We start from the raw sequence: 20,436 nt of genomic DNA, 5'->3' as shown, positions 1-20,436 counted from the left end.
CACCTTATAGAAGGCGAGAACGTCTCGAGTTACAATTTGTAGTTCAGATAATTGAGAATATTATTTAATGTCACGCTTGAAGATGGTAAAAATCTATGTATGGTCAACGATCGATTTCCGGCACGCAGCTCGACCGCGCGTAATCGCCTAATTATTAATCCCCTCGCGGAGACGCGGCGCGATTTATGGCGACAATTAATAGTAGCATGGCTTTTATGATAAGCAACGAACACTGGCCGGAGGGGACCACTGCGAAATTGCATTCGCGACAATTTTTCATCGCCTAACGCACAAAACGATGCAAGGAAATTGAATCGGAAAGCAGTTGAACGTTCCTATTACATATATTAGGGGTTTTATCCAATCAATTGTTCGTTCAGAGTGAAAAAAGAAAATGAAGAAATTACTTCATCGAGTCATCCCATTTCCATGTATTCGTCACAGATTTCTTCGTAACAGCATTAAACTTGAAATGCAAAATTTCATTATCTTCATCTCACGGTAGCCGTAATTATACGATGCCTGTGTCGTTCTTAATTTGCACGGAGGCGATTAACACCAATTTATATGGACATTCTTAGCGTGGTTCATCGATTAGACGCGAAGGAAATCTTCATCGAGGATCGATCGATTTAGCCGTGATGCTGCTTCCGCGTTAATTAGCCTTGGTCCACGATACAGCGCCTAAAAAGCGGCTGTTTTAAGTTGAATGCAGATGGCGTCGAGCGAACGTGCTCGATTACAAGAGGAAGAAGAGAAGGAAGAGCCGGGAAAAATGAATAAAAAGAGGTGAATCGCGAGGCTCGAAGCGTCACGCAAGCATGCGATTGGTGCAACGCGCATTAGTAACCTGTTTGTTGGCCGATAAAAGGACTATCACTGAAAGTTTCACTAGATTTATGGATCGCACTATAGCAGACAGATCGGCTGGTTAACTGGATCGCGTGGTCAGGTAGCAATATTTACATATTTAGTTTAGAAGCAAAAATTTTCTACCGTATTCCAAGTGCATAGAATTTAAAATAAAAAGTTTTCGAGAAAAATAATTAGCCCTAAAAAGATCTATCACTTTCAAAGTGAGCAAAAATAAGTAAAAGTAACGAAGATACTCGGAAATCGCAATTATCAACCCCTCAATCGCATCGGGAAGTTGCACCTAACATCTAAGACTTTCGAGCGGTTGAAAACGCTATTTTCAGTTTCCCCGATCGAAGGGACGATAAATGGTCAGCTGGAAGGAGCAGCCATGGGAATCAGCGTATCGCGAATTCCGCTTGTCCAAGTCAAAGGACGAACCGACGCGGGAACCTCTTCTCGTCTCGATAGGACGGTCTATCGGCTATGTAGAAAGAGAAAGGGAAGGGTTAAGAAGCTCGAGTGGTATTCCGGATCAATTAACCGAACGGCGCCGAGGTTAACGCGGATATGAAAAGGGACGACGCCGTTACTAAAGCCGGCTGAACGAGAGCTCAGGTATGCGCGGATACTTCGTTCATACGAAACGTTCGCGATACCCCCTCGTCCTGAGTTCATCGCGCGAGTAAACTTTCGTCTATTCTACTTTTTCTAGGATCTCCTTTGAACATTTTTATTTCTCTCTTCCAAGATCCGAATCTTTTGTTGAAAGGCGCGAAATCACAGGCATGCGGGTAGCAGTGCGCGGTGAACGGTCGTAAGATACCACAGACATCCGTAACACCAGCGGAGCGGCGTTTATCATGTGAACACAAACGAGATTGTCACCTGCACACGCGTGACCGCGCGTTCCATTCTTACACCAGGTGTCCACCTTCTTCCGATTATTATCCGTCGACTCGTCGAAAGGGGAACGATGAAATCTTGAAAATTCTTCCCGAGGTGTTCTTTAATCTCGTGGACGATCAACTGATTCGATCAGTGTAACAACCCTCCAATGATTTCTTTATTCAATTCCCCTTGCTCGACGAACGAAAAAAGAAGCAACCTCTCATTGTTACTTTGAAGAAGGCAAGGGTCCAGGAACGAGCATGCATTCCGTCACCCGGTACATATGTAACAGGCGAACGTACACGCGGATGCATTTGCTAAGCGGATGTATTCTCGCTTGTGCGTTCTCCATACGCGGTTCGCTACCACTTGCCGCCTAGTCCACCTATCACCTACCCGAGCGAAACACAGTGGTCATTGTTTACGAGATTGTTTGTTAATACGAGACACAGAACGCGGACCCGTTCGCCGTGAAACTCGTCCGTGGTGTCCGGCTAGCGCGGCGCATCAAAGCGGTTCCACCCGCGATGACGATCGCGCGTACAGTGGCCAGGGTGTTACGCACGCACACGATCATTGATTTTTATCATCGAACAAACCAGTTTCCCGGCTTTAATGTCGTAAACAATGAAATTAGCACGCCGTAATCCACGAATTATCGGAAGTCAACGGTAAGCAAAGCCTGGCTATTTGTATTGGCTGACTTTAATTAACTCGACGCGTAATTGCTTGTCTGTACCTTGCCACCGGCGTACGATCCGCAATCTGGCTGGTGAAGAAAGATGGTACGATTAATAGATTTGCGATTTTGTTATCGAGAATATATAACAATGAATGAATTTTTCGTATTTTAATTATGACGAAACTTGGGAATATGACGAATCGGAGTTGCGGAACGGGTTGAAGGTATTCTTGAAATAAAATTGATTCAGAACCGAGGCAAGTTCATCCGGGTTGAATCGTTAATCGAAATAAGCTCGAGAACAGTCCACGAGTTGGTAGGATTGTGATATATAGCTGGTACACGGTACCGCGAGCGCGGAAGCCGAGGATTACAAGCGGTCGTCTTTATCGGGCCAACTTATCATAGACTTTTGTGAGTCGGGGCGGTTATGCAAATAAACCTCTTTCTCTTGCTCTCCACTCGTTCTCTTCCTCTGTCTCCCACCTGTAAGATTTTTACACGGGGAAAACATTCATGGCGTGGCCGGACCTTACCGTAAGACCCTTCTGGCGAACGCCTCTGCCAACCAGTTCCGCTTGAAACATATGGCCATGGTGCTCGAGCTTCGTCAGCTCGAATTAAACAAAAGCATTGCGAGCATGGAAAAAAAATTATCTCTTCTTCGTCATTCGAGTACGAAAGACTTGAGATAAATTAATTTTACAGGGAAGAAAAATATTAATCTATTTCAATTTAGATTTGGAAATATGCGATTCCTATTAAAGGCGTACACTTGCCGTCCTGTTCTCCGTTAACGATTGCATGGAAAGTTTCTAACGGGTCCGTCGAATTTTTCCGATCTAAGCCGCCGGACGCCTACAGGATACACCAGCAAAACCACTCGATCGCTCCCGGCTTCTAGGGAAATCGGTCGCATTATCCGTGAGCACGACAAGATTATGATAATTCTCGGTGTCCGGCCAGGGTGGACGAAGAGATTTTTTTTTACAATCTCCTCGTCGATGCATCAACGCTGTGATACTCTGCTCGATCGATGCTACCGATAAGAGGATCGATGGAACCTGCGACGATCGCGATCGAAAATCGAGAGTACAGGTCTCTTAATGAACGTCGTATAGAAGAGCCTTTAGGGAACGTTCGTGGAGACCGATGACTCGTTAGAAATCAAATTATCCAAAAGGAAATTTTTCTTTACAAACTTTTCTTCATTTATATTGGAAGACGAATGGAACTCAATTAGGTGGCGAGATTAGTGTTATACATTCTATTGAGCTAAATTTTTCGCAGCATTTCATATCCAGACACTGAACTATTGAACGATAAACACCAAGACACGATCCACCGGCTCGCTAATTGCACCGGGAGGATCGTGGACGTAAATTTCCGCTGAGAAACGGGCAATTAAGCGAAATTCCATGAAACAGAACCGTGGAATGGTCGAAAGGTTAATGCCACGGTAGTATCGCGTTCGAATTTTATATTCAACTTATCTATATTTCCGCGACTCTTGTCGCTGAATTGTTCGCGTTTCGTCGCGATTTCTTGCATATTGTATAAACTCGTTCTAAATTGATCCGCAAAACAATTTGCTGATACGAGGAACTCTCGTCATCAAAATCGACAGCGACATTTATATGCGCGTTGCATCCTCAATTATAGTTATTAGCTCGCTGTTAGTGGACTATAAAAATTTTATGGGATTTCGTCACTGATCTGCCACGGTCTGCTCGTTTAAACAAACTAGTCCCGCTTGAATTGCCTCCGTTCCGTTATAATATCTGCTCGAAGAAATATGTTTCTTACCATGTTTACATTGAATCATTTCGAAATTTGGGTTCTCATCTTTCATTAATTAAATACCTTGAGTGGCAAACGATGAAAGGGACGTTACAACGTTGCGATTTCTTTACGTTGGATAATTTATGACACGTCAAACCGTGAAGATTCAATGACGTATTAAAAGGAGACGAATCGTGTTCACCTGTAACGCGCTTAATCGACCGATTGCACGCGTTGTAAAACGATACCGCGGCCAAAGTCGTCATCGAATCTCGATAAATTTTATCACTCTCGTAAAACACATTAGTCCTTTTTCCCTCGGCTTCACGATCCTCGAGATTTCCTCGAGGTGTAGGTCTCCTGTTCAAACAAGACTCACGGTGTCCGATTATTGGAGGCAAATCATTCACCAAGAAATTTATAGCTCCTCCTCGTGTTCCTACTGTTCGCGTTTCAGTTATAAAATCAGCGAAAGTAACCTTGAAGCGATGAAAAATAAGTGATTCGCGTAAAACGGGGTGCAAATGATTTACAATGATAACTTAGACGATTCGACGAGGCTGATTACGGTTTCAGCTCGTCAAAAGAGTTAGTGGAACGTGAAAATGCTTGTAAATCGACGACAGGATCAAATGAAGTAGCTATTTATACGAAGTACGGTAAATACGTCGATTAATTCGTGTAGGTATTGGTTGCACGAGAATCAATTACTGAAATAACGCTGTCCTTCCACTCGGATTATGCTTACTCTTCGAATGGAATCTATGATTACCATGTCAAAGATATTGATGGTCGATACTTCGGGTAAACGTTCTTTAACTTGGCAAACGGTTAATATTGGAAGAACAAGTAGAAACTAATAAAACATGAAAGTACTTCAATCGTAGAGTAGAAGATGCCGTATGTTCTCTCCATCCATCATTGACATTACCCTTAATATTACATAACACTGTCTCTATAATTCACCACTCAAAAATTCAATTTTCCATACGGATAGGAAAAAATTGTCGAGTTGAAAATTTCAAAACGTTTGAATTGACATTTGGACATCTCAGACGGATCGATCAATCCTTAGATAGCAATCGACAGATCACGCGTGCTCGCAATTTTTACGAGGCTCACACACGTGGAAAGTGGTAAATTATTGCGAAACGAAGTCCACCCGAGTCGTTCCGCAAAGTAGTTCTACGCTGGTAGATTCTACGACGGTAACATTTCACCATGTCGTTCACCATAGGTCCCCTGTCAACTGCTGACGTATCCAGCCTCATCGTATGAGCTTCACTGATTTATTTTGTGATATTTGCCAGCGAGAACAATTAAAGATCGCATCGCGATTCCTTTAGTTTCACTCGAACATGACTGTTCGTTTGATTTCTAACTCAGAAAATAGAACTTGGACCAAACGTTGTTGAATAAATTTTTATTTACGGCTTAAATTATCTCGGTTAAGAGAAATTCGAACTCTTTTCGAATCGTTAAACCTATTAAATGGACAGATAAAACGTGTAATACTCGAAGATAAGCGCGTGTAGTACAGTTATCCACGGTAGCCCGCGTGCCGAATAAGGATTCGTATCGAACTTGAATCAGGGATTGACATTATTTAAACGATATCAAGAATGAGTTCCGCGTTTCAGATCAGAAAACTCTTCGGAAACTCGTCCTTGCCAATTTATCTATCAATCTTTCCTCCTTTTTTCCCCTCTCCTTTAACTTCCGTATTCCAAATGGAGCAGGTTCTCCACTTATCTTCGAAGTCAATGGAGGTCGCGCATAGATCAAGTGCAAAGTATCGGTAATTGGGTTTCACCGGAAATTACGAGGAGGAGGGAAACAACGACCTACTTAATCGGTCGAGGAGCTGTTGCTCGGTCAGTGGCGACGAAAAAAGGAGCATTGATCCTCGCGAAACGTTAGAAATTGCGTGGGCTGGCGGATATTATCGCGGACTTGATCGTTCAGGGAAGTCCAGTCGATCGGCTCGGTCATTGGCGAGGAAAAAGCCGTGCAACGATCGCGTTGCTGCACTTTCTCCTTGACCGAGCTTGCAACGCCGATCGAAACACACCGATTCCTTTACACGATCGTCCTCGTCGCGACCTCGTCCCGTGGGCGTTCTCGCACCTGCTGCACAATCCTTTCTTGGACCCGCTTTTAGACTTCACGGATTCTGCAAATCGATCGATCTTTCGTCACGACACAAATTTTCTACCGATCTTGGGTTAACAAGAGGCACAAGCATATATTAATTAATTATAAAAAATGTGAAGGTTAAGCAGGTGTCATAATTCCTTTGAAAATAAAAATAAAAAAAAAAATAATGCGATCGTCCCCGTTTACCAAGGTGGCTCCTTCAGGAACGATGCTTTCGCGTCTGCCGCTGATACTCGTTTCATATTCGCTGAACTATGTAATGCAAGGAAGAGAGATTAATAATTTGCAGTTCCCACCCCGGCATTATCGGGGCACGAGGCAAGCGGATTGCGAACATCGTGGTCCGAGAGAGCGGTGTGTTCAGCAGCCACGGCTGCAGGGTCGACCGGTCACGATGGCTCGGCTAATGATAGCCTGCCCTCCACTCATAATCAGTCCCCCATCTTAATTTATGTTTGCCCCCGCCCGTCCATCCGTCCGTCCGTTCGTACGTTCGTGCGACTGCTCTTCGATGTAGGTACCTGCTGCTCACCGTTGCCTCTTTACTCCCGCTAATTTACCGTAATTCGACCGCGAGACAGCAAGAGTACTTTTGATTCTGTCGCTGATTTGTTACGAGCAGGCCGGCCGACCCGGTTGACCCGAGAACAGCCCTGAGATTCCCGCTTCCGGCGCGCCGCCGCGATCGAGATCGCTCTTCCTCGCGATACTCTCAATCTTCTTCGTCTAACTCTCTTTTCTTTTTTTTTTTTTTTAATCATTATAACGATAGCGTTTGATTTTTTGGTACTAGAAAAATTTTGCAATTTTTGTGTTAGAATTTAATTAATAAATAATTATTCTAGTTGGAATTTCAGTATCGGTTGCTTAAGAAAATGAAAACGTGTGTTTTGCTAGAGTAATGCAGAAAGGAAGAGATGCTATTTGTTTCATCATCATTTGTCTATTCCGAGTCCTTCTTCATCCCGAAGAGAATTTTTCTTGTCGTTTCAAGTCGGCAGGAGTTTCTCGCTCAATTTTACTCGAACAATTTTTCTCTTTCTCGTAAATCGATGGCATCGATGAATCCTATCCGTGTCAGTCGGTGCTGGAAGGCTGGAATTAAGAGTCCCTCGTATCGTTTGCGTTGCGTGCGGATGATAGCTGACAGGTACACGCAGTTTGTTGACCCTGGCACCACTCGCCTTACTGAAACTATTTGCCAGCTCGACTCGACAGTTGCTAGCTCGCTTCGAGCAAGTTACAAAGAATCTCCTCGTGAATTCTTCGAGTCTTATCTTGACCCTATAAACTTGACCTCAAGTACTTGTAACTTGCGTTGTTGATTGAAATTTTAAGCAAAAAAGCGATCACAATTTCATCTTGGTTTTCCACCATGCGTCAGCACGCTTCGCGCATCGTCTCGTGGATCGCGTCAATTTGCATACGATCGATCGTTGAGTCGATCGGTTCTCTCAGATCGCGATGCGATCCACATCGGAGCGATTAGGATGTTCGGACACTTATCGGATTCTCTGCCTATCATTTTCTCCTATCCCCCTCCTATTTTCTAGCGCGCTAATGATTTCTGGCAAGGATAATTTACGCGTCGATACGTGTGCAAACACACTTCCGGCACGATGATGTCGCTGAAATTATAGCCGTCTACCTGGTAGCTTCGTTCATGGCAAGTAAACTGTTTTAAGCCGAGTATACACGTGAAATAGTGCTGCGGTAATCTTGTGTATCGCATCACCATATGAATTATAATATTTTTGTATCGGTTAATTTAAAACTCGTTAGTGGTAAAGATGATTAATTCAGTTCTTCAGTTCCTAACCACTTCACTGTAAATTAACAAGCGTACTCGAGCACTTACGCGAGTTTTCGAATTTTTAGGAAAATTCCGGGAAAACTGTACCCGGAGGAACGCGTCGCGACGTCCGTACGTGTCGATCGAGTGCGTTAATCTGAGCGCGGACGAAACGATCCAAGTGCGGAAGAAACGCGTCGGGCATTAATCGAACGGTTCGATGGTCAAGAACCAGTTCGCAATCAGTTGAAGCGGAAAACTGGAGCGGGGGACTGTTGTTTCACGTGGCGCGTACACGTGCTCGTTAATGCGAATGCTCTCTGTGTCATCTGTGTCATTGCATTAAATTGCAAGAAATTCGATGACTAATTCCAGCGTTATCCATTTCCTATACACGCTACTTTCCAAACGTCGCGTTAATCTTGAAACTGAAATAGAAGGAGCAAAGAACGTATACTTTGGTGAGAATTGCGAGATACCAGCCAGCCAGACGGAGGTCTAGGTCTAGGAGCCGATTGCCAGCCTAAGCACTCGGGGCTGATATAGTCGAGTGCTGGTGAGGGTGCAACGTGTGGCCTCATTACGTTAATGGCGTCATGCTCTGGCGCCCCCAGACTACTATACCTAGCTAGTCGGACCGATAGCCAATGCTCGCTGCCAACGAGTCAATGGAACCCTCTTGAATCGCTGCAATAAAGGGATGCACCGTAGCCTCTTCTTTTAACCCCCTAAATTTACCATACTATATTAACTCTCAAGTAGTATCAATTTATAACCAGTACACTTATAGCTTTCACTTCTATCGAGATCATAAAAATAGTATTTATCAAACCAGATCGCTACGATTATTTATGCAAGTTCGTTGTACTCAAAGTGTTACAAGAGGTTTATTAATGAAAAGAATATGTAAATATATCGTAATCTGGAAACTAAGTATCTCTATTTATCGATGCAAGGTAAAATGATATCAGAGAAAAGCGAAGAAGGAAAGAGATGAAAATAACAACTGCCATCTTCGTAACAAGGTTCATAAATTTCGAAATCCGATCGAAGCTTCTCCTATCGATCCCGGTATGATCGATACGAGGACGTTCTCCGAGAGTGTACGATCTCTGGCAGAAGGATCGTGCTCGTTAAAACGGATAATACGACTTCTGAAACGGTCTGTGGAACATAGACGAGCAGCTTCTTCCAGACTCGTCGGCTACTTTCTCCAACGACCGGCTGAGATCTGTATTATTAGTCGTTCCGGAATCCGCGATCGATCTCTCGCCCCGTCCTGTCGTACTTATTGAAATTCTTCGCGTCGACCGGTCGCGTTCCAATTTTACGAGATAAACTATTCGAGCAACCAGTGCAGGGGGATCGTTCGGATTCCCTCGCTATATAAATAATGGTTATGCATCAGGAAGACGTCGGATCTCGGGAATGTCTCGGTAACATCTGAATCGTTCGATCGAACAATTAAATCTTACGCCAAACTCGAACCGTTGCAAACGAGCAGATGTACCTTACGAACATTCCTTTCCGATGTTCTATCTCAAACTGGTTGCTTGACATTCAAATGAAACGAGAGGTATTAATTCAAGAATGTATCGAAGATTCTTGATTTTCATATAACTAGAAAAATTCTATATCGCTGTATTCTTAAGTATCATCGTCGAGACGTCACGGACGATCCAAATCCTTTGGATTTAATTGCTTTTCCGGTGCTCGTAGCCGTGGCAAGACGTTTCAAGCGCAACCACTGTTCAGACAGACTCGGTTGTTGCAACTGCACTTCCTCCGACTGTCGTTTGCGCAAGTATCTCCGCGTGCTACTCGAGCATTACGTGGCGACGTTTGCATTGGCAGAAAAACAGGTACTGTATTGTGTGTTTGCTAGCCGCTGGGCTTCCAATTAAATGGGACTGCGCGCGTGGGAGGAAAATTGCGCGTTTCGAGAAGCCTCTTTGTCGAAAACATTTTCCCTCTATCGAAACAATAAATTCCCAAGTAACAACGCGTCAGGTACAGTTTCGCGGTGAAGACAGAAGTCTAAGATCATCGCGAAAAGCATCGGGTAGCCACGCTATCGTGACACTCGAAATCTTGTGGAAATTCGTTTTCGATAACTGGTATGCACCTACGATGATACCGTTGCAAAGCTGAGCCACACCCTTGGCCGTGCACACAAGCATCCGGGCACACGCGATGAAACGAACGGCGGATACACGTGACCGTGTGTACACCGTAGCGGTTGTACCGATTCTATCTGCCCGATCCAGACGCGCTCTGCTCGTGGAAAAGGGAAGAGCCGCCTTGGAATTCGAGGCGAAATCGACCGTTCCTTCGCCTACGGATTCCTTCGTTCTTAAAACATTCTAATTTCATCGGGGGAACATTCTTCCGTTGGAAGATCCTCTTTAGAGAAAATCTGTGAGAGTTGTGAGTACATTGGAAATTGGAATATCGAGTAAGAACCGCTTAAATATTGTGACAGAGGCCAGGGTGGACCCACCCTTTCCCCAAAACTGCGTCCTATTTTAAACGAAAATCCTAATTACATCGTTGCATATATCTCGTGTCGCTTGAAAATGGAAACTGGAACTGAAATTATACGATAATCCAGTCGAAATTGGTACGGCTGTTGAACCGATTGCTCTCGTCGTTCGAGCGCAAGATAGGCACGGATTGCTAAACGCGAGCCGCGGCCGCGTCTGTCATTAAACCAGTATCCTAGACAACTGGCGTTGATTATTTAGCAATACAAATCATTCCGCGCGCGAGATACTTCCATCCTCCTCGTACCTGTCTATCTAGTCCACCGCGAGCCTCGCTCCTTCTCGCTTTCCTCCCGTTTCCAAGCGGGTTCTCGCGTGCGCGGGCGTGGTACGTACCACTTACGCGCGACTGGACGCGTACCTATGTGTACACGCAGACAGGCGAGCACGCGACTACCATCGAGTACAGGTATGTACACTTGTGTGCATCAGATAGCCGCGCGGAGAAACAGTTTCGTTGATTAGCGAGCTCGTTGAACCGGCCGTATTACTTTGTCGAATCACAGAAACGCTCCCAACATCGAGAATTATGGCCTTCTCCTGGTAGCTTAAATATTGTCGCTCGTGTCGGAGATAAAAGAGAAAAGTAACAATTGTAATTAATTTTGAAGTACACCATTGGGTAGGGATCGGTAATAAATACAAATGCACGATGCCTCGAAAATATCGTTGCATCGGAGGAAGACGTTCAGTATGAAAGATTGACTCCGCCAGACGCTGATAGCGGTCTCGGTAAATGATGATCGCGCGAAGAAACTAATGGCCGGCGATTATTTCAAGCGTATTCCGGGTCAGGCAACAAGACCGTGAAAAGCCACGGTTCTGGACGGGGCTTGGTCCAGGTTAAGGTGATATTTCCTCAGGCCAGCGATGCGTTCATGGTTGATTTCACCGAGATTAAGCATTTTCTTGCGATGCTACGAGCTCGAGGCTTGCCTACCTACCGTCTGTCAGACGATGCGCCACCGCCCTGCACGATTCAGGAAGCGAGCTAAGCTTCGAACGTTCTTCTAACGCTTCTTCCCCCCGTTTCTATCTCCTTCTACCTAGGCTGATTAGCCGTCTCGACCCTGATAACATCGATCTGGCCGACGACCTTTCCGATAACGCGTTATCAGAGGATCTCTCGGGCCACGGAATGACTCATCGAACGAGTTGGCGTGGCAGGGATCGTCGTGTTCCAGCAGCGAAACGCTATTGCAAACGATTATCCCCGTGCACGCGGAAACTCGAAGCTTGACGAGTGACTCTTCAACGCATTACAATCTTCCCGAAATGACTTGCTTCTCGTTAGGAGATCAGGCGTCTCCGTGTGTTCGTGCTTGCTTACTTTCGGAGAGGTTCTAGATTTCTGATCGTAGATAGGTGTCAAATAATAATACAACGACCTATTAATTAACAGACGCGAGTAAAATCGTAGCGGAGCTGAAAAGCTTTCTAAAAGAGCAATAAGAAAATTTTATATTACTTTGTTTTCTTTTCATCCAGGATTTTATATTACGATAAGATAGCGAGAGTGGATGTCACCGACTTCCGCCGCCTCCTTTATCGTCCATTCCTCTGCTGTGTCCGGTTCCATTGGCGGGCAAGCGATCTAATCGAATGCGGGATCTCGCGGTATCGTCGATAGGGGATTTTTCTTCTTTTTACGATCATCGAGCGAATCGTCGTGGCCGATGTCATTATCCTAGGAAAGTAGATAATGGCGGCTGGCAAATGCCTGGATCGGCAGGCAAACTATGCAGCAGCCTGGAGCCGCATTATCGCGGGATTACGTAAGCACCGTGCACGCCGCTACTCTTGTGTGTTGTGTTACGCTATAATTAGGACCAGCTTGGCATAACCGCGAGCCGAGCGCAAATACGCCCGGCGTGTAATCCGCGTCCGCGTACTATTAACGACCGGCGATAAACCTTAACGGGCGATGGGTCCTCGGTGAAGAAAAACCTCGGCTGACGATCGAGATGCCGTGCCATGGTGAAAGGGTGAGCGTCCAGCATCTTTTGATCGATCATAGATCGATCAGATCTTTTTGCTTTTCTTTTTCATGAAATTCTAACTCCAAGACTGGTCTATGAGACGCTCTGCTGGTTCTGATCGCCACGAGAGCTTTTGGATCACCGTCATTGTAAAATCAATCTACATATTTCAGTCAAAATAACTCATAACTGATTTCCAAGATCCCCTTATTCAATTTTCACAGTTATCTTCATCAAGACTTTAATTGGTCACACTCTACTTGAAACTTCGACTAACTTCGTACAGAATTTCTACCTAATGTAGAAACCACTTTAATCAATCTTACAGCAAGATTACAATAAATCAACAAACTCGAAGCGTATCATTTTCTTATCTTAAGAATAATTAAAAAGGTATAAAGTAGGTACGGACCGTGGGTTTTCGTACAACATTCGAGCGGAATCGAATGGATACGAATGGAATCGAATGGAATCGAGCTCGGGGTTTCGTTTCAAAGAAGGGATCTCACGGGTTTTATCGAGGCTCTCGATCGCGCTTGCGAATCGCGCGAGCCAGACGGATAGGGCCGCGATACACGTCGGCCAACCTGGCAGCACAATGTGTTCGGATAATTTATGCCGATGACGTAGAGACGGCTGGACGTGTGTACACGTGGTTCGCCGCGGTAGGTGGAAGAGGGTGGTCGTGGTGGTGGTGATGCAGATAATCACAAGTTTAAAGGGTAAACGGGTGAGGTGTGAGGTTAGGCCCTCGAGCCTCTCTCACCGCGCTCAATATTCAACAGGTATTTACATTCGCAAATTGTTTACGTCAGCCCACGATGAAATCTGTCAGGATTTCGTTCCCTCGGCAGCTTAACAGCCTCCACCTTCAACCGCCTTCTTCTTCATCTTCGATATACTCTTCTTGTTTCTTCGTTTGCCCGTTCTCCCTCTCGTTTACTCGACGAGGATCACCACGAACGTACGCTGGCGTCAGCCGCTATCCTCTTCCCCGCGCCTTTACCCTTCCTCCGGCCAGTAATTACATCTGGGTATTAATCAAGCGTACGTCGTGAACGAGAACCCGCGAGATCTTGATTTTCGCCACTTGCCCACGCGGACGATGCGCGAGAGTGTTGGCCAACCCCCGGCCAACCGTAACCCCGAGGTCCGCGCCAGGTTATTAATTTATTGGAGACGCCTGGTTAGCTTGGCTGAACTTGATTTATGGGACCGTGAACGCGTGCTGCGTTTTCTATGCGAATTTTTTTCAGATTCTCGTTTGCGTTTGAAAACTTCACGGTGATAGAACAAGTATTTCATTTCGTACTTGTTATCATTTTTTTTAAACAATATTCTTATTCTCTTATTAACTTGCTGGATGTTGCTTATCTTCGGACAACATCGTAGCAACTTCGTTATAAATAGGACTCATTAAATTATCTCTCCTTCGCACGAAAAGCAGCGAGGGGTTTATCAGAGTGTAACGTTATCATCTTCTATCAACACTAACCTCTATCCGCTCGTTCCATTAATTGTGTTTTGAAGCGCAACTTTGTATCGATCCCTCGTCCCGATATACTTGCGACAGATCAGACAAGATATATCTTTCCGACGGTGGACGAACAAGAGTAAGAAAAATCTTTATCGCTCGGCTACGATTAATAACGCTTGCCACCGAACTTGCTTTCCGTCGATTCCAGACGAAGCGATAATTCATCAAACCGGCTGAAAATTAAAGTTCGTTACTCTACGCACGACGCGTACACGTTGTTCGCCAATTAGATATCGCCGCGGAAACTGTGCGTCTCGAGGCTCTTAAGAGCGATCGATAAGAAAGCGTGTTAGGATAATTGCTTATTTCTCACGATCGATCGCCGACCACGATAAACCAGTCGACGAGTCGCTTGATAAGCTTGCGCGATTCTTTGTCTAATCAATCATAACGGGACATTTTGATAACGGTACTAAAAGGAACTTTTATTATCACTCACCGTCCTGGTTCATCCCGTGGCCTCCGTCATCTGTTCAAAAGAAAGAAAATAATTTAATTATTTCATCGAGAATTGGATCGAAAACATAGCTTTCTGATCGGTAATTAATCAGATGTAATTTATAGATACACGGTTGGATAATCTAAACTTTAGTTTATAAAATATTTAAACAGTGATGTCCGATCAACGATGTCGATACACCTTCGAACGCGTCTAGACGCAAGCTTGTCCCCGATGAAAAAAAAAATAAATAAATAAATAAAAATGGAAGGAGTAGCTTCTAACGTTGCAGGTTGCAGATCATGACGACTTGCAAGGAGAAAACGATAGCAGGCTCTAGTGGCGGAGTGCAAGCTATTTGTACTGGTGGCTGGTATCGCGGCATCGCGCTGTGTTCCTTTATTTAACCCTATAAATAACCGGCCGCTATCTCACCCCGTGAACGTTTCCTTGCTAAATACGAACACAGAGACGGGCATCGCGAAATATTACGTGCTGCCAGTCACTCTGTTACGGGGTTGCCACGATGCGAATCCCCATCAGCGATCCAGCCAGCCCGACCAAAGGAAAAGAATTCCACGCCACGATGGACCTTTCTTCTTTTTATTGTTAGAAAGATTGCGGGTTACAGAGGGGTATAGGATCGCTCGTATCGTCGTTCGACTCTCGTGCTAACTCTTTTAATTCTTTGGTAGGGTGCCAAAGATTGATAAACTACTTTTTATTAACCCTTTCACGGACGATGCAATTTTCAATCGAACCTTTCTTTATTCTAAACGTACGCTTACGAGTGTGATTTTCTTTGAACGTTTCGAGGGACTTGATGCTTTAACCGCGTTGTGAAATGAACTTGTTAATTTCAGGGGACAAGTTCCACCGGCAGGTTCTACAACGTTACATTCATCGTCACGTTCCTTCACAGAGGCGGACAGTTTCGATGCATATGAAATTAATGTACCGGGGTAAGATTTAATGCTTCGTACCTGCTGCCACTGTCTCCATACTTAGCGACGTATTATGCTGGCTTGAATGTGAACGCGGACATTGACAAATCGGGGGGATAATGTAGGAGTGGAGGAATTTTTAGAAACGACGCGTTGCTTTTATTATTCCAAAATGTGAATTTCCCTACGTCAGAGTTGTGCTTAAAGTGTTTAGAAAGCAGAGAATGTTTCTAATAGTAAAAAATTTATTTTTCAGGGTAGTAAGACGGAGGATGGGAGAACGACTATCGTCCAACGAAGGTGAAATCATAGGATTCACGAGGTTAGTAAAGCATACATTAGAATAATTTCAACGAGTATTAGGCGTACGGTTCGCATAAACGATCGCTGCGTACACGCCGGTATTAATTACAAATTAATGCAACTAGATAACCACGCGCCATTAGAGATAATCGCGGCTCGATCTCGCGTTCCCTTCGATCCGATCTCGGCCTCTCGATCGGCAATTAAAACATTGTCGCGACGGTGGTCGACGCGAGAAAATCGAGAAACGAGAAAAATCCGGCAAAGCACGGGAACCCAATTTATGTCCCTCCCATTCTGCAACTCTTCTATTTCTCTTCTCTCTCGTCTAATTAAGCGTTGTGTCCCCTCGTTAAGGATGTACCACGGTTACGTTCGATGTATCGATACTAATTGCTTCGAAGGGAAACGCTGCGACCATTTGAGAAATTGATTCCTACCATACGTTTCTCTATTTGTGGATCAATTAAAGATATTCGGCACTGTGCGTCAACTTAATTCCGTATACAATAAGCGTCGTTGCGAATTTCTTGGGGAAAACGAGGAATGGAACGAAAGAAAATAAGGAAACGAATGGAGCATCGACGGAGACAATGAATTATAGGCTTTGTTCCTTATTATCGAGACGATCTTTCTTCGGCACCGATGATTGGCCGCGTGATATCGATCTTTGACGATCGAGATATAGGCACAATGGCCCGAGGTGGTCCTGCGTGATCAATTTAATTCGAATAGCTGGACGTTGCGCAGCGTGATACAACAAATATTTAGAATCGCATTAACGAAAGGGTTAGCTTTGATTAACCTTTGCGTCGGCGTATGCAATTAGCAGCCTGATCGGTCCATATGGATTTGTCGTTAACAAATAAACCATCCATCAGAAATGTTTATTCGTGGATTTATAATATATCGAATGAAAGGGAACGAAAATAATTGAAGGGAACGATAGAAGATTGAAAATGAAGTGGCACATTCACGTGTGGTCTTCGAACTGATCGAAAGACTTTCTGTCAAATACTTGATATCATTAGATTTAACGACCCCTCCTGGATGTCTCCTTCCTCTTTCTTCTCCGTTTTCCCCCTGGTCCCGTTCACCACGGGCCATGCCGCGTTAGTGGCTGCTGCCAAGGCGGCAGCCTTTCATCTTCCTTAACCAGCGCCACTCTCTTCAGCGTCCGGAACGACTATATACGCGACTCGACCACGATGAGAGTCCACGAAGCGACCGCTGGTTCCGGAGAACTACCGCTTCACCGGACCCTTTGTGCGCGTTTCCTCTTCTATACAGGGTGCTTTCGTAAAATGCACCAGCGTATCATTTACCGAACCCTCTATGTCCCAGTTAGAATTTTGCAATCCTTGATTGTCGATTTCATTTCGATCGATTAAATCTTATGCCATGAAATTTTCATTTTTTCCAAAATATTGAAATACTAAACATCCAGAGATTCCAAAGTCTACCATTTTATAATCAGTTCCCAAGGAGTTAATTGACCGATTCTAGGCAATTTTTTGAATTTCATCCAATCTGATTGAACCGAAGTAGCTAAGGCGAAATCGCCAGGCACACCGTGTATACGTGTATGTACGTGCGCTCGAAAAGATCGTTGCCGTGGAACTCGTGGCAACTTCAGCTAACTCGATTGTTCCGTACGGAACAAGGAGGCCTTTCACGCGGCTCTTGTTCTGCCGGTCTTTGATGAAGGATCGGCACGTATCGGCCGGCTCGATGTCCCGCGAGGATAAGATTCAATTAAGTCGATATTGATGCGACGATAAGCGCAGTAAGATAACAGGGACTCGAGGGTAGCAACGTATCATTACGGCTTAATGAAGAAATTTTGTGCGAACCGATCTATCCGCTAACTCAAACGGGAAATCGTTTTAATTTCCCTCCTACGAGGGGTGTGTACATCATATGCAAACTTGCACTAAGAAATGAAGGAAAAAATATATTTAGAAATTGATGATACTTGGACTGACTAATTGAGTCTTATACTCCATAAACACAAGATTACAGCTCTCAATCGAGAAGCTACATTACCGCTAATCGAGTACCTAAAATTACATCCATCACGTACGCAGTTGCAAATACCGTGAATGCTTACGTTTCGCAATCACGAAATTAATAAATCCATAAAGTCAAACGTGCCAATTTTCCTCGACACAAACAACGCGCCGCTATCCAGCGAACAATCGCGCCGTAAATCATCTCCGGCTTCTCCTAATTGACGAATAAATCGCAGCCGAAAGTGGAACCATTCGTCATTCCGGAGAGGCGTACAACGAGCATCGTAAAATTCCCTCCGTCTGGAACGCTGTGCAAGAAACGGGGTTGATTTGAACCCTTTCACAGTGGCATTTATTACGTCACGATAAAAGGAAAAGATAAATCCTTATTATTCAAGAACTGTGAAAATGAAAATTTTCCTAAAAGCACCAATATACATAAGGTATGCAGCGAAAGGGTTGACGCGTGTGCTTGGCCGAGGTATTTGTGAATTCCGTTGAATTCCATTGAATTAACTCGGCGAACACAGTGCACCGTCATCGCTTGAGATCGTAATAGAAGCGTCGAGCGGCGTGGACGAAGATTTATCGAGGGTTTCCGCGAAGCACGTGCCAGGAACTTTTTGCAGGTGCAACATTCCTATCGGCTTGCGATCACGCGAAAAATATGACCGCGTTATTAGATCGAAAATCGGCGTCGTGATCGATAGAACGATCAAATTTTGAAATAAATGAATCAACGATCCATCGTGTGTTTATACAACTATGATTAACTTGTACCATCGAAGAGTTGAAAGGTAACGATCGCTGTTATGTAGCTTCGATTTCTAAAGGAATAAACTAACATCGCTTCGAGGAGGAAAAAAGAGTATGTACCTTGAAGAAGAAGAATTTCAAGAATGTCCCGGAGCGTGCTGATACACGATGGGCAGGAGAAAAAGCAGTGTACAAGTGTCTGCATCACCTGTAGATCGTTTTTATCGAGTGGACGTTGACTCGACAACGCGAGCAAGAAGAAGACTAATTACGATGATAGAACGTTTTATGTTAGCCTTTTAGCGTAATATCAGAATTCATACGTTCCGATGGGAAATGATTTGAACAACAAACACGCGGTTAATAACGAATAAATAAAATTAGAAGTATGTTAAAATATGAATAAAATTAGAATCGCAGGAAAGTATTTTCATCTAATCACGTATTCAATATATATATATATTTCATCTTAATTCGTGTTTCGAATAATTTAATAAAATATTTCATTTTCATTCAAAATTACTCTTTCCTGCGAAATAGAAGAACAATCGGGATGGATTCGTAAGAAGAAACATACGTTTTTTCTTGGAGTCCTCGTGCATACCTCCGGGAGTTGCAGCTCCGTGATTATGGTGGTGGAGGACCAGGGGATCCTGAGGATGCGGATGAATGGCGGTCAGGGCACTTCCGGCTGGGTCACCTGGGTTGACCCCGACCCCGACCCCCAGGTGAAGAGCACCATGCTGCGTCGCGTGTGCCGGAAGCTCCATGCTGATCATAGCACGCCACCCTTCTTCCAACCCTCCTCTTCCGCCACCCTCCTCCGCCGCGGACAACACCCCGTCGATTTGGACGAGGTGTCTCGTCAACCCCTCGTCTCCTTCTGAAACACGAAACGTTTTAATTAATTAGCGACAACGTTCTATTTCTACGAAAGAAAAAGCCTGGGCACTCTGTCACGAAGCTGTTTTTCTCGACTCCGGGGCCAGGCAGCTGACGGAGTGTCTGTTCAGAAAATGGTAACAGAGTTTCAATGATCGATTCTCGACCAGCTGGTAGCAAGAATAGCGTAGACAATGGGGTGGTTGAATCGCGGTTAGCGGATGGACGAAAGTCGAGCGTGTCGCGGGCGTGCAGAGAGTGGCAGAAAAATCGAGCGGCGTCGCGTCGCTCGAACCGCGGTTGAATCGCCTTTGCCACGCTTTTTACGCCCGCGGCCGACCGTTTCTTCGTTCCTCTCCGCGTAATGACCCGGCAGGGCCAATCTTTTTTGCTTATTACCGTCGAGAAGGCCGCCACGAAGAGGCCCGCTAGCCACCAGTGATTCCTCGATGAATGAAAGGATGAATGGAGCGTCATTTCGGCCGCGTTCCCGCCGATACTCCGCCGACCTCGAATGCTAGCCTAGCCCACGATTTCGGTTCCGTCCAAGGAAATTGCTTTTCTTGCCAGCTACCAGCCAGTTTAGATGATACTTCTCAAAGCTGACTCGATTATCCGAAAAAGTAGATTAAATTTTTGCCGTTGCTTCGAGCAATCTTGCAACTGGATCCCAAAGTTTCTCAACAAACACAAATACCAGCGCGAATAGAGCAAACTATTCCCTAAGTTCTCTCGGAAACGTTCCCTAAACGGACGTGGAGCGATCATCTTCGTGATCGGCGCTGAAAAGAAGCAGGAACGTCGAAACGACACGAAGAGAATCGGCAAGAAAAGGAAGGAGCGCAACCGTTGTTGAAGGTTCAGCAAAAAGTCAGGAACTTA

The 20,436-nt window shown here is 44.8% G+C and overlaps 1 protein-coding gene and 1 long non-coding RNA gene across 5 annotated transcripts in view; one reads left to right on the top strand and one right to left on the bottom strand.

The window, feature by feature from the left end:
* The window catches only part of LOC117607810 (uncharacterized), a 112,601-nt gene that overhangs the window by 58,915 nt on the left and 33,250 nt on the right, over positions 1-20,436 (top strand). The window contains exon 2 of the long non-coding RNA XR_004582244.2: positions 15,858-15,923. This is a non-coding gene — a long non-coding RNA (uncharacterized LOC117607810). The remainder of the gene's footprint in view (positions 1-15,857; positions 15,924-20,436) is intronic.
* Positions 1-20,436, bottom strand: part of sv (paired box protein shaven) — a 105,358-nt gene that overhangs the window by 62,414 nt on the left and 22,508 nt on the right. For 3 of the 4 annotated variants that reach the window (XM_076688546.1, XM_076688545.1, XM_034331930.2), the window contains exons 2-3: positions 19,250-19,555; positions 14,658-14,687 (exon numbers count right to left, since the gene is read on the bottom strand). In XM_076688546.1, coding sequence (XP_076544661.1) covers positions 14,658-14,687; positions 19,250-19,451 — 232 coding nt within the window. In that variant the 5' untranslated portion in view covers positions 19,452-19,555. The remainder of the gene's footprint in view (positions 1-14,657; positions 14,688-19,249; positions 19,556-20,436) is intronic. The other variant, XM_076688547.1, reaches the window with a different exon arrangement.

The sequence above is a fragment of the Osmia lignaria genome, chromosome 6 (assembly GCF_051020975.1).
Source record: "Osmia lignaria lignaria isolate PbOS001 chromosome 6, iyOsmLign1, whole genome shotgun sequence".
In the NCBI taxonomy this organism is placed as follows: domain Eukaryota; kingdom Metazoa; phylum Arthropoda; class Insecta; order Hymenoptera; family Megachilidae; genus Osmia; species Osmia lignaria.
This window is presented reverse-complemented; position numbering and strand designations above follow the sequence as displayed.